The sequence below is a fragment of the Rousettus aegyptiacus genome, unplaced genomic scaffold, assembly GCF_014176215.1.
Source record: "Rousettus aegyptiacus isolate mRouAeg1 unplaced genomic scaffold, mRouAeg1.p scaffold_m13_p_5, whole genome shotgun sequence".
NCBI classification, from domain to species: Eukaryota; Metazoa; Chordata; class Mammalia; order Chiroptera; family Pteropodidae; genus Rousettus; species Rousettus aegyptiacus.
In genome coordinates this window covers 101,273,710-101,288,189 of record NW_023416308.1, presented here as the reverse complement: position 1 = coordinate 101,288,189, position 14,480 = coordinate 101,273,710, and the positions used below count along the sequence as shown (strand labels likewise).

General features: G+C 45.7%; 1 protein-coding gene across 3 annotated transcripts in view; it reads right to left on the bottom strand.

Moving 5' to 3' along the window:
- LDLRAD3 (low density lipoprotein receptor class A domain containing 3) overlaps positions 1–14,480 on the bottom strand; it is a 216,048-nt gene that overhangs the window by 167,236 nt on the left and 34,332 nt on the right. Inside the window, exon 1 of one of the 3 annotated variants that reach the window (XM_016123213.2) lies at positions 3,753–8,254. The exons of the other annotated variants lie outside the window; for them this stretch is intronic. Coding sequence (XP_015978699.2) covers positions 3,753–3,819 — 67 coding nt within the window. The 5' untranslated portion in view covers positions 3,820–8,254. Of the gene's footprint in view, positions 1–3,752; positions 8,255–14,480 lie in introns of those variants that run through there. 3 annotated transcript variants of the gene reach the window in all.

The window sequence follows — 14,480 nt, the reverse complement described above, 5'->3', positions numbered from 1 at the left end:
TCTCTACACGGTTGCGTTATATTCCTGTCAAGCATCCCCTTGTCGGCTATATGTCTGTCTCTCTGTCTCTTTCTCTCTGTCTCTGTCTCTGTTTCTGTCTCTGTCTCTCTCTCTCTCTCTCCTCCCTGCCACTCCCTCCTTCCCTCCTTCTTTATCCCCTACTTCTAATCAGCTCCTGGCGTTCCCACAAAATAGTTTCTGTTCAAACTTCAGCCCCAGAGCAACCCAATCTCCTGATACCACCCCACCAACCCCCAGAAAAATCCCAAACTTTGTGTAAACATGGAAAGGGCTGTGAAAAGCTCAGACTCCAGGGTATGGAGGCAGTGAGGTGTGAGAGGAATACCTAAGGCCCAAGAATCACTGACCCACGGCTCAGCAGCAAGTCACATACCTAAAGATCACAAGAGAAAGCCTGGAAAAGAAAGAACCAAATGAAGAATTTAAAAAAAAAAAATAGTCTCTTTATCAAGAGTTAAAAAAAGGGTGCCAGCAAACCCAGCCTTGTATCAGCATCTTCCAGGGCCTTGCAGATCCTAGCAGATACACACAAACATAGGGCAGCCGGCCGGGGATGGCTCCTGCCCGGGGAGATATCGGCAACAACGGTCCGTTTTGAAATCTTTCCGAGACAGGAAGAAAAGCCTCAAATGTACTTGCTCGAGGATTACAAACTTATGAGGAGAGAAGAGAAGAGATTTTGTAAAAACATTGTCCAAAGAAACAGACATCATTACTTCGAAGCCCCTGCGTGTAAGTAGCTGCCAAGAGGCTAAGAGACCCTGCTAACAAGCGCATGATTTTAGGAAAATGTTTATTTTTTTTCCGAACTCGTGAATCAGGCACTATTCCTTAGTACTTCTTACAGAACGAGAAAGAAGAAAGCTCATAAACATTTAGAAAACAAAACATTTCTCTGAGTGTCCACACAAATAAATAAGAACAGCACTTTTATCTCTAAATATGCCAAATAAAATCATCTTTTTATATTTCTAAGTTAACAAGTAACCTCAGAACTATAATGGAGATGTACGAACGTAAACATTGCATGAACTTCCATTTTCTGCCCCCAGAAAATGGAGGCTGGGGGGGGGAGGGGGGTTGTTCCATCTTTTCCATCCATAGTTTATTTTCCCCCGTTTCCAAATTAGCATAGGTTTACATCTTTAAGCAGAGATATAGCACTCAGAATTCCTAACCTCTAGTGAATATGGAAGGAAGAATTCCTAAACTTAGACTATAGAAGAAAAACAATCTAAAGTTACTAATTAAAATCGGTCATAAGAAACCACCATCAAGGACAATAGCAATAAAGAGCAGGTTTAGACAGCTCTGCACACTATGAAAAACACTGCCAGTGGCTGACACCCCTGGAACGTCTCTTAGAAGTGGCGCCTACGTTAATGAAGTGCCCCTGTGCCTCTGTGCTGGCTACTGAATCCACACTGCAAACCTGAGGAGTAGCTTCTATCTCCATTTTACAGGTGAAGGAATTGAGGTCAAGAGGACAAACCAGGCAATGAGAACTAGGGTGCAAATCAAGGACTCGCGGGCTCCCCAAAGTGCTCTTTATTCGCCACCGCTGTGTTCCCCAAACAGCTAAATCAGTGCACCTGACTGTGAAGAACACATGAGCTAAAACTGCTATGGTTCTTTCCCCATCCTTTTTTAAATTCTTTTTCAATTGCAGTTGACATATTATATTAATTTCAGGTGTACAACATAGTGATTAGACATTTATTATAACTTACGAAGTGATCAATCCGATAAGTCTAGTTCCCACCTAGCCCCATACAGAGTTATTACAGTATTATTGACTATACGCCCCATGCTGTACTTTACATCCTTGTGGCTGTTTCATAACTGTCAATTTGTACTTCTTAATCCCTCTCCTTTTTCACCCATCTGCCAACCCCCTCCCACCTGGCAACCTCTCCACCCTTTCAAAGTCATAATTTGAGTATTATTGAAATACCAAACTTCTGATCCACAAATTCGAACTTAATTACACATCTGAAGTGTTGGGGGACCATCCAAATGTGAAACTGGTCATCATAGGCAACCACTGTTCTCACTGCTAAAACACTTAAGCCACCATTGTCCTTAACAATGACATTCTGCCACTGCATTGGTCCATGGAACAAGATACTTACATTGAATAGCTACCCGTTGCCTACCGCGTGCTGTCTGTGGAAAGCATTCATTCAACTGATTCATTTATTCATTCACTCAAAAAGAACTTACCGAGCGCCTGGTATACTCAGGTTGTGGGGAATATAAGGTTTGAGCACATTCAAAGCCCACAGCTGACAAGAAGAGAGGAGTGTGCACCTAAGTCGCCATCATTATAGAGACTGAAGTTACAAGGACCATAATAAAGGAGTAGAAAATGGGATGCAGGAATCACGGAGGAGGGGGAGATTGAGTCCAGGGAAGCGGCGTGTGGAATGTTTCACGAAACGGTTTTCAACCAGCCTGGTTTTGTAGGGTGGGTGACATGCAGACCCGCGTCGCAAAGGAAATATTAAACTAAGCGGAGACATGAAGGCAAAGGGTCATGAAGAAGAACGGAAAGCTGAGAAAAGCTTTAGAAGCCAGGTATTGGAGTGTGGACTGTATTTGGTCAGAGGGAGAAACCAGCCTCAGCTTTGAGCAGGAGAGTGACATGAGATGAGTAATGCTTCAGGCAGGATGATCTGACAGCCCGACAGAGACACAGCGGTGGGGAAACGGTAAGAAAACCCAATTTGGACGCTGCTGAAAAATCGTAGGCATTTATTTGGGAATCAAGGAGTGGGCCTTACTTTACTAACGTCAACATATACCCCCCTTCTAACAAGAAATGCTACCAAAGGCTGGTGAAACTTAAAATCAGTAAATGGACTGAGTCTCTTTTGACTATTTGGAGGAGGAGACATCCAAGCCGTCAATCTCTGGCTCTGGAAAACAGCAGATGGTCTTTTTTGGCAGTGGGTCCATTGTCCTAGTTATATGTTTTGCTCAGGCTAATGCTGCACTTTGTTTGTATTTCTTCAGCGTGCACATGTGAGCAAGGGACAGGCCATCCCAAATTGTAACCACCAAGGAAGCTACACTGGGCTCCAAACTTGAGCGTTCAGATAACCCAGACCCAAATACATCAGAGCAGATTACATTCTGCTACGCTGGTGGCATTACAGCAGTCCTGAGCACCCTGTAAACAATTCTGACCAGTTTCCTTCCAATCTCCAAAACCCTAAAGACAACCAGAGAGAAGAAAAGCAAGGAGTAGAATCGGAGAGGAATAAGTGGCTACATACGTAAAGCTGGAAAATTCCTGATACTGGTTACAATTTCTGGAAAATGACTGCGTTGTAAGACAAATAAAACCATCTTTTGGAAAGTGTTTTTCTAGACCTGCCTTTCGATGTGCTCTTTTCTGCAATAATAGTAAAGAAGCTGTTGCAGGAGATGAAGTGACTCATAGCATTTTCTGCACGGATTAAATTTCTGCTACCTTCTGTAAGCAAATCACTAACAGTGAATGGCACTGGCATTTGCATTTCAGCAGCTCCAAACCCACTGTGAGGGGTCGCAGGAGGAATTAGAATAGGGGTGGGAGAGCCATTCTTTCCTAAAGAGTTTCATTTCATCCTCCCAATTCCGCTTTACTCCTTTTAACAGAAAACCTCTGGCAGGGGAAATAAACTCCACCTTTATTCTAACGGAAACTAATTTTTCAGATATGTAAGTGAAAAATAATGCAGGACTACCTTCTGTACTTTTTTCCTTCGTCTTGTTTTGAGCCAGGTGACGAGGACAGCCAACCAAATCCTGCATATGCAATTCATCCAAGGCACTGCCAACGCCAACTGCTGCCAAACTGGTGAACCTACACTGTAGTTGGGAAGCATTTGATTTCACGAAACAAAAAGGTCTCGGAGCCAAAAAGGGAGTTTCCTAGGAAGTGATGCCAAGATAAGAAAATGAACTCTTCAGGGAAGTTCTAGGAAGAAAAAGGGAGAAGCAGCCACACAGAGGAGCTGGGGAAGGGAGGAGCACAAGAACAGTACAAAACCCATTTCACTAGATGCCAGGAAGCAGGATGAGAGAGAGGGTGTGTACTTATGCCTGGATTTCAAGTATTGGAGAGGGCAGAAGAAAACACAGTGGAGGGAGACAGATGACCTAGTCCACGTGGAGAAAAAGGAAGATGAGAGAACGGTCAATTAAAACAAATAAAAACACTGCATAAACTATATTCATAACCAAAGACTGCTATGAGCTCCACAGCTGTAATTCTGCTGCGCAAACATGTTTTCAAAAATAAGGCCTCAGTGGAAATAGAAGTCCAAGCTGGAAAGCCTACAAGGAAAACAAAGCAGCGCTTCTACCTCGCACAGCACGGCTTCCTGCAGAAACAGTCAATAAGAACAGAATCATTTGTTATATAGACAAAATAAAGGCCTCGATTCTCTTGAACACGCTTATTAAGATTTGGCCAGTTAGACATGGGCCTTTCCCAGCTGCAGTGTACCAGCCCATAAAAATTTAGTAGAAGGAGACACTGGTACACATGTGTGTGCACATGCACACACACACACACATACACATCATACATGTATGCACACACATGCACACACACACACATACAGAATATTCATTTTGTCTCACCCTGCAGGACTGGGAAACCCACAAATTGTCCATGTATTCCCAAACTTGATCTTGCATTAGGAGCATTTAAAGCTCCGGTCCCTGACCACGACCAACTCCTGGTGGGGAACAATCAACCAATCAATCAATCGATCTATCTTTCTATCGGTGAATCTCTGTCTCTCTCCCACCCCACTCCCCCAGATTCTAAATTCCTCCTTATATTTTTTGAGCCTTGATGAAGTCCCAAGGCCAAATAAGAACCCCACACTCTTCAATGAGCCCTGGAGCTGGGCTGAGCACCTTTTCCTCAGCTACAAGCCCATGCCCATCCCCAGTACCAACTACATCCAATCCAATCCACATTTCCAGGCCTCCAGGTACATACACAAAAGGCTTCTTGAAAGAATAAAAGGATTCCACCCAATTTGTTTACCAGTTCTGCCAGGTTTGTGTAGCCAAGCTTTACAACTGGTAAATAGTATGTCCTCCCCAAATATAAATAGCACTGATGATAATTACCATTTATTGAGCGTTCGCCATGTGCCAGATGCCTTTACAAACATCTAATATTTATAACGGCTTTAATCAAAGGACTCATTAGCTCCATTTCACAAATGAAGAGACATAGCTCAAGGAGGTAAAAAACAGTCCGCCCAAGGTAGCACTGGAGCAATCAAGGATCTGGGAGATGTACCAGGGTTGGGGTGCTACACTTCATTTTATCTTCTGCTGGATTCTTTCATCTAGCCACAAAAACACAACCATGGGAAAACCCAGCCATCTCACGCCCTCCTCCCACCTACCCACAGAACAAGAAGCCTGCATGTCAGCGCAAAAGATTCTCCAGCAGGTATCCCAAAACAGAGAATGTATGAGGATTTTACAAAAATCATTGGTCTGCAAAGGCTGTGAAGTGACGTCCAGGTTTAAAAACAAACGAGAACCTCCCCAGGGCCCATTATAAAACCACCTCTGTTACGGTGGTTCTGTGTTTTCCTTTCCCAAGGTCCATGGTCCACCCAACCAGGAAAGGCTAGACTTGCATCCTGGCCTCTTCCCTTCCTTGCCCTAATCAGAGCCTCTCAAGTTTGCACAAAGGAAACATCATTAACCAGCCTCCTCTATAGAATCTAGGATGGGTCCCAGAAGCCGCTTCTAATTTACTTAAATGATTGAGATCTCCGTCTCCCAGTTACTCAATCCTGCAATACCAGCCAGCAGATATAATTGCAAAGCAGGTAGGCCAGACTCACCAATCTGCCGATTTGGTGCCAGCGAACATTGCAAATTACAGGGTATAAATTTAGCAGGGTGGGTCCTGACACACATTCCTGCAAATTACACGTTCCCTTGCTAGTAGAAAGTGCATTAATTACTTCAGGAGCATGTACTACCTCCACTTACTCGGCACTTTTGGGAGAGCTGCGAACAACTCGGAGTCACCTACGAAAATTAAAACATAAATAAATAATGCCTGGTGGGGAGGTGGAATTTTTCCAAAGGTCTTGGGATGTGAATTGTTAACTTTCTCCCCACAGACTGAAGAGTCACTGAAGCCCACTGTGTAGCGCTGAGGTTAGACTGATCAGCGTGAGGACACGAGAATGCGGCCAGGAGGGCTGCAAAATTTCGGCAGGTGGTGATGTCTTAGCAGCACTTCCTTCCCTTTCGAACTTCAAGTGCTACTTCCCCTGCAAGAGGGAGAACGGGCACCAGGTGCAGCAGCACAGGAGCAACGAGAAGTGAGGTCTGGATCCACAGGCTCAAGCCTATCAGGAAATTTCACCCCATGTAACAGAGCCCTGTCTACGTGCTGGGCACTGAGCGAGGCACACAAAGACCTGCATCTTTAAATGGCCACGTGAGAGAAGAAGGAACCAGCGCTCACTTTACAGGGGAGGAAATCAAGGCTCAGACAGTTAAATATGTTACCCGAGGTCACATAGTCAGAGAGGAGGGGAGCCAGGTCTGTGCGGCAGCATCACCGAGGGTCGGCCAGGGTCGGCCAGCCCCCGAGGCTCATTCGGCCACACCACGCACTGATTCAGCGCCTCCTTTGTCCTAGGCACACAGGGCAGCGCTTTCGCCAAGCTGCTCCATTTAATTCTCGAAACGGCTCTGGGAGGTGTTCCAGCCTCTTGATTGCACCATGAGGACATGGGGAAACCAAGGCTGGGAAGAGCCAAGATCATCCAACCAGGAAGTAGCAGAGCCAAAATTTTAACATATACACCTCCTAAATTCAAGGCTTTCCCCTCTAAACTGAGACCCTATCCTGTGAGTTAGACCTAACTCTGCTAACTATGCAGCCGACACGATTTAGGAAGAAAAAAGATTAAAAAGACCAAACTGCTGGGGACAGAGGAAAATATCAAAAGGTCCTAGAGCTCATACTTCCAGAGGGAAGGGGACTGAGCAGACCATTTTCAAGTCACAGCTGTAGGGGACAGTGAGGGTGGTTTTTTGCTTAAGTTACTCAGCATCCATTTCTCCTCCTTTATTGGAATTGCTCCTCCCTCAATGGCTATGATTTAACAGGACCATAATCAAGAGTCCTACACTCTCCAGCCAAAGGGAGAGGCCACATGATCTAAGCCGAACTAAGATGATGCGCTCTCCTTGAGTGTGACTCTTGAGAGTCAGAGACACTGATAACACCCCATTCGTTCACGTAGCAAGACGTGACAGGACTCTTTCTACTAGAAGACCAAGTCTCTCCAATGCCACTCAGTTGGGAAAAGCTCACAGGCCTCCCAACTGAAGGGACTTCCACTTTAGCAAGAAAGCGAGGCTGAGAAAACACAGGTAGTATGAAAGAAAAGCAACACGCACACTTCCATAAAATCTGAGCGTAGTCTACACTTGCGAAGAAAGAGGGTATGCGGAGAAAAGGTGGCTGGCTTCCAGAGAGGACATGTGCAGTCTGATAGGAGAGACTCCCTGGACCAGCCAGATAAGTTAAGATCAGGCTTGGCTCTCTCCAGAGTGACTTGTCACAGCCAGATCGCTGTCTCGTCACATCTAATATTGATAGGACATTTCCCCTTAGTAATAATAATTTGGCGGATTAATTAAACTTGGAATTCTTGAGTACTCAAGGTTATGACCTCAATCCCGACTTCAGGAAATTGCACATTCTTTGTCTTAATTGGAACTGTGTATGGTTTTACCTAATAAAAATGTGTATGGTAACCTAATAACACATGCAAGGTTACACTCTGCCAGAAAGCTCATAAATAAAGTTGACACAGTTGTATAGGAAATGGCTGTCCTTAGATTAATAAATTTGTAGGGTGACTGTGAGCTTCGATTGCATAAACACCACCTCAAATACTTAGGTGGTCCCTCTCTAATTCTTTTCTACTAAAAAGCGAGGAACAATGGGGTAGGTGTGCCATGGGGGCCCTGACCCACCTAAGCGAGCCAGGATAAAATCATGTGAAAACCATTCATCTGGAACAACATTTCCTACCTCCTGGGACCTTTACTGTGAAGTGAGGCTCATCATCCTAAAGCCAGCTGAGATTCTGGTGGACCCTCCCCAGCCTGGGGGAGCCTGATGCCCAGATTAGGAAGACCCAGTGTGACCTTGGGTGGGTGCTAAGGCAAACAGCCAGAGCTTTAAAAAAAAATAAATAAATAAAGGGGCACCAGGAGGAGATGATCACTGAGGGTATCGATGGGGTCCTTTGAAACGATCTCATGTGTTCTCTTCCAGTCGGGCAGTAACAGTAACAGTAATGCAGGAGTCGCTACTCTGGCTGTTAACGGAATGATAAGGACAGCACAGGAAGGAGTGAGAACATGCGCAAAGCAGTGAGCGACCCGGCTCCTGCCTCGTGGGAGTCAGTGCCAGGTAACTGTCTCTGCTCCTGGCCATTCGATATCGGGGGGTACATATGGCTGTGGAACTTCTGGGAATGTTTCTGATCTATAGAAATGACTATAGATGTACATGAATAATAGCTAGAAACATGTTATCCACAGTGGTGCTTATTATAATAAACAAAACCTTGGAAACAAAATAATAACCCGCACTAGGGAGAGGTTAAAAAATCATGGCACATTTACTGAACATAATCCAATACAGCCACTATGACTGGCATGAAAGGACTAGGGACAGACTGAGAAGTGGGAGCAATCGGCCTAGGGGACAAGCACCCCAGTCCAGAGGGACACTGTGTGGTTTCAAAGAATCAATCGGTATTTAGACTAGACGTCCTAACTTGGGAAATGAATAACATACACGCCCATCATTTTCATAATAAGATTACAGAAAATAAAGCTCATAAAAGTTATACTGACCAATAGAGTTAGGATACAGAAGACTGAGGATAAACTAAAATAAATAAAATGTCTTAATGAATAGAAAAATGTTCAGCATTTGTAAAGTTTAAAAAATTAAGTTTAAAAACTTATACACACACATATCTAACATGTCTGAAAAGACAATACACCAATTTTTTCCAAACAGTAGATTAACCGATTTTTTTCTTCTTTCTGATTAATTGCATCTTCAACAACAAGTAACAGTAAGAACAGCAATAAATGTTATTTTTCAGAATTTTAATAGAGGCGGAGACCATTGCAGTCAAAGCAGGTTCAGCTCTGACTATGGAGAGACAGTTTCCCCTAATAACTCGAAAGATATTCCTTGATCAAGAAGCCACACAGTGACGCATAAACAGAACCCATTATTTAGAGAATTCCCCTACGGACTCTTTCTGTAATAAGTGGCATCGTAATGTGTGACGTGGCAATGTAACAGAAACTCTACATTTCAAACATGTCTACATGACACTCAGATCACAAAACGTTACGGACCGACGTCTGAATGGTCAGGCACTGGCAGATGACTGCCTTCTCCTCAGAGCCATCTTTCTCCTAGCCGTCTTCCCAACCGCAGTCTTCTTTTCCCGACGGTTTCCTAAGAAGGTACTACTGAACAGCTAGAACGCACAGCCCTAGTCTGCGTAAACCAGTTCCCGCGACCTCCGTGGCCAGCGTTCACAGCATAAGTAAGGGCTCCCTGAATGTGATCGTCCACATCTGTCCTCACCAGGTCCGCCCCCTTCCCTCTAGGTCCGGGCCCCATCCACTCTGCCTGGGCCATCGTGGCAGCTAACCTCCCAGTCTCGGGGGCCCCAAGCTCTTCCCTTCAGCCGTTTTTCATGCTGAGGACCTGAAGCCCCCAGCTAGAATATCCACCGCCTGAATGACCCGGGTCCATATCCCTCTTCTACGTGTATCATCAGGGACATTCTTCTCCACGAACTAAGTTCCGGGCATCCTACATAATCTCCCGTTCTCTACACATACTTTTTAACAATATAAAATATTTCAAGCATTTGTAGATTTTAACATAATAGACTCTCATGTACCCAGACCCTCAAATCCACAAAGATTAACATTTCATCATACTTCGTATCTTTTTTAAGGATTAAACCACCACTGAGATGATGAATGGTTGAGAGCACCCTCCCAGCCACCCTTACCCCAACCTCCTTCTGCTTCCCCAGAGAGGACTACAGTCCTGGTGTCTTCTGTCTTCTACTTTTACCACATATGTGTAATTCAGTAGTGTTTATACATGTGTGTGTGTATATACACACTACATATACTATGGGTATGTATGCATAATTACATATATATACACGCACTTTAGATAGATGAGAGAGGGAGGAAGGGAGAGAGGGAGGGGGGGGAGAGAGAGAGAGAGAGAGAGAGAGAGAGAGAGAGAGAGAGAGAGAGAGAGATTGGGTAGACAGACAATCCTGTTTTATGTGGTTTCAAAATACACTGAAGATGCACATGACATAGAGATCCTTCCTTTTCCCACCCTACAGGTCTTGAGAGCGCCATCCATGATCCATGTCAGTGTGAAGATCCAGCCCATTCCCTTTAGTGATGGCACTCCGCCTTATGACAGTGCCATTACTTATTTACTCAGCCCCCTCAGATGGACATTGCCAACGTTCCACTAGAGCAAACAGAGCTGTGGTAAACGCCCTTGCAGGTGTCTCTGCAGGCACAGGCAGACATTCTCTTGAGTGGCAGTGCTGGGTCCAGAGGACACAGGGCTCACCCATTCTAAATACTGCTGTGCCCAGGGCCCCTGATCAGCAGGTCACCACTGTCACTTATGCTGGACTCTGACCACTGCTGACTGAACCAGAGGGGGCCATCGATTCAAGATGGGGTGACATGCACGATGCGGTCAGAAAAGATGAACAGGTGGCCCACATTCCTCCCTCTGGGTCTTTAGAATTAGGGCACAGGCCGGCCAGTGAGCCATGGGAGCTGAGCCGGAGGAGCCTGAGGGAGGCCTGGGGTGGTACGGACACAAAGCCCTGAAGAAGCAGTGGGTCGGAGGGGGCCACAATGGGTGTGTGAAGGGAAACCAAGAATACCTGGAAGGGGCAACCATGCAAGATCAAAAGACGGGGAGCGGAAGAGCCTCAGCTCTGGAGAAGCTACCGAGGAGTAGCCTTTAAAGCAGGGGTCCCCAAGCCCCAGGCTGCGGACGGGTACCAGTCCGTGGCCTGTTAGGGATCAGGCCACAAGCAGGAGGTGAGTGGCGAGCGAGTGAGCAAAGTTTCATCTGCATTTGTGGCCACTCCCCAGCGCTAGCATCACCGCCTCAGCTCCACCTCAGATCATCAGGCGTTAGATTCTGATAGGACCACCAGTCCCTGGTGCCGAAAAGGTTGGGGACTGCTGCTTTAAAAGTACTCTAGCTGACTCATCAGAGAGGACATCCTTCAAGGATCCGTTAATGTCACCTCTGCCACAAAGCCTTCCTCGGTCCAATCAATGGACTCACTCCTTCCTCCCTGCTGACAGCATTTCCCTGTATCTCTCATAACATGTAGTTCCAGTATTTTTAGTCCTGGGCTGTACCCAGATAACTGACTCCAAGTTTGTGCTCTGCATAAGTTAGTAATGGCCTCAGCTCCGGGTCACATGTTCTGCCCTGAGTCTGTCTCCTGCACAATGCCAAGCACAGGGCTCTGTACACAGTAGGTGCTCAATCAGTTTCATGAGTGAATAAAAGCTGTGAGCTCCTTAAAAGCAGGGCTTTACTTTCATCACATATCCCGGGCTCCACAGTGTCAGGTACAGAGTAGGTCCTCACTACACGTGTGCTGGACGAATGACTGAAGCGTGGGCTCCCACGAGCAAACCCATCTGCCTGAACTACTCTCCCAGGGCTCATACCAATGATCAAATTTCAAAGTGGAGGTGACCAGGCCAAAGGATAATTTATCTCCCTAAAGACGCTAAATGTCAGTTAAATTGCTGTATTTAATAGGGCCTGACTTCGAAGGGCCATTTTGAACAAAAGCAATAAATGCTCCAGTAATGAGCCTACTTTAAATTGCTATTACTATTGCCACACTAAGTCCAAAGGATTCCTTGAACCATCAGACCAAAGCTCCAATCAGAATCTGCTGTTTTTACAAACCACAGGCCCCCCGACTCACGTCTTTGACCTCCCTGGAACCAGAGAGGATATTTCCCAAGAATATCCAGGATAATCCTCTCCAGAAGTTCACTCTAGGGTTGTTTTTTTCAGTTTTTGTTTTCGTTTTTGATCAGCCTGCCCAACAGGCACTAAGTGATGATTTCACATAGTTGAGTGCACAAACCTGATAAAGAGTGAGTAAGCCATGGCTGAAAAGAAGACTGGGGAGGGCCTCAGAGAATCAATCTAGTATTAAACGTGTTTATTCTATTTCTTGGATGCATCCAACACTTATGAGCCCTTGGGAATGTCACAAGCATCAAAAAAAGAGGGAGGAAGGAAAAAGGCCTTCCTTTATCTGCTACCACAGATTGTAATCTCTAACAGAGAAGAGGAACAGAAAGCACACATGTAGTGAAACTAAATGACAGAGGCATTTGAGCAGCTGAAAAAAAAATCAGCTCAGAGGGCTTCAGTTCAAAAGGGAGCGGAAAACAGCTTTTCTCAGTCTCAGTAATTCTGGGACTAGAGGAAGAAGTTAGAGACAGAGGCTTAGGCAGGTCCACTCTTACATTCTGCGTGAACGCTCTCCTCCAGCGAACATCCTTGAGGTCTCCCGGGAGCGTGTGCCCCCTTCTGAGAAGACCGGTACATCTGAAAAAGCAGTGTCCACTGCCCCGGATTCTTCTCTAAACTTAACATCTTCAGCCATTCATCAGATTCCAATGATAAGTGAAGAGAATACACTTGTGTGGTAAAAAAAAAAAACACAAGGTCTGGAGTCAGACAGACCTGAATCAGGGCCCAGCCCTACGACTTAGTAGCTTGAGCAAACTGAAGCTGTTGGAGCCTCAACTTCCTGATCTGTCAAATGGGGCTGTGAAAAGTTGCCACCTCATCATAAAAACAGCTATCATTTTTGAGCACAGAGAACACATGCTATGTGTGTATTGCCTTATTTCAGCTGTCTGTCATCCCGCGAGGTGAGGGCATTACGATCTTTCTTCGATACATGAGAAAGTCGAGGCTTAGAGAGGGAGACGCTACACCCCAGTGCTACCCAATGAGCAAATGAAGGGGTCAGGTGCTGAGGCGGGTCCGCCAAATCTCAGCAGCGTCTCCGCCTGCATGCCGGGATGCTGGGAGAGTTTGAGGCTTCACACCAAAAATGACTGCTATTGTTTCATTAATGTTTATTTATATTTGCTGCTTCGATTCCCCTCAGCATGCTCCTTGCCCCTGGCTGGCTCAGACAGGCCAGGAAGGACATCAATTCCTGATCAAGGAACACATCTCCACCCTACATTGAAACACACGCACTGGGTTCTCACAGCTGTCCCAAAAACCGGAAAATGCCAATTTCCTTCCTAGGTACAAAGGGGAGTCTGGGACCCCCACAGAAGGCCAGCGCTGTGGAAGGACAGGCCACTGCTCCTCCTGCCACCACCCCTGCCACGGCCAGCTCAGACCACTCCCTAAACTGGAGGTTTTCTGTCCCTGAGGCGGACTCCTTTTACCAGCACTAAATACACAGTGGGAGAGAGAAAAGAAAACCCTGAAATCCATGTGAGCGTCCTTTTAACATGGAAACCGTTGTGCCAGGAAGAAGCAAATATTTGTGCAAATAATTAACTAAGGAGGTAGAGGGACCTGTCCAGTGTCAAACAAAACTTGGTGAATAAATAGCCATGACCATGAAATGGCCTCTCACAGGTATGGGAGGGGGTGGCAGGTCTGAATCGGCTCCTAAGGGCTCAGCAATGACCATGGCAGAGAACGTGCCATGCCCCTACACTAATCCAGGATCTTTTGGGTACCTCTACTCCCCCTCGTTTTCCCTTGCAAAAGTCTCTTTCCTTTGCATCTCCAGCCAGCGCTGTGTACTTAGGGCACAATTAATTAATAATACCAATCGGCTAATTCAAGAGCCATAAGGGAACTCAACTCCTCTTTTCTACCTAATTTCCTATATTTTTCCTAATTTTCTATCATCCCCTATCTTGAAGTTTACTTTCCACAGAAGGTCTAGCAGCCTGGCAGCTAGGAATTTCTACTGTTTCTATTCTGCAATATTCAGCAAATAGCGTCTTTGCCTGAAAAAATAAAAGGGGGGGGGGCCTCCTGGATAAGCTGAGTCCATGCAGTGTTTATGCATCGAATACTGTGCTTAATGAAAAACCAGGTGTCCAGCCCTTCTCTGTGCCCCGAGCTTCCCTAACCATTTCAGATCCCAAGGCGAAGGTGTTTGTTTACCTTTTGTAAATCCTAAATTCCAACGAATCTTTCAAAAGAATACCCAACCTCCTGGCTAGCACAGTGGAATGCGTGTTGAGACTACCCAGTTTGTAGCTGCGACTCAGTCACCAATAAACCGTGTAAC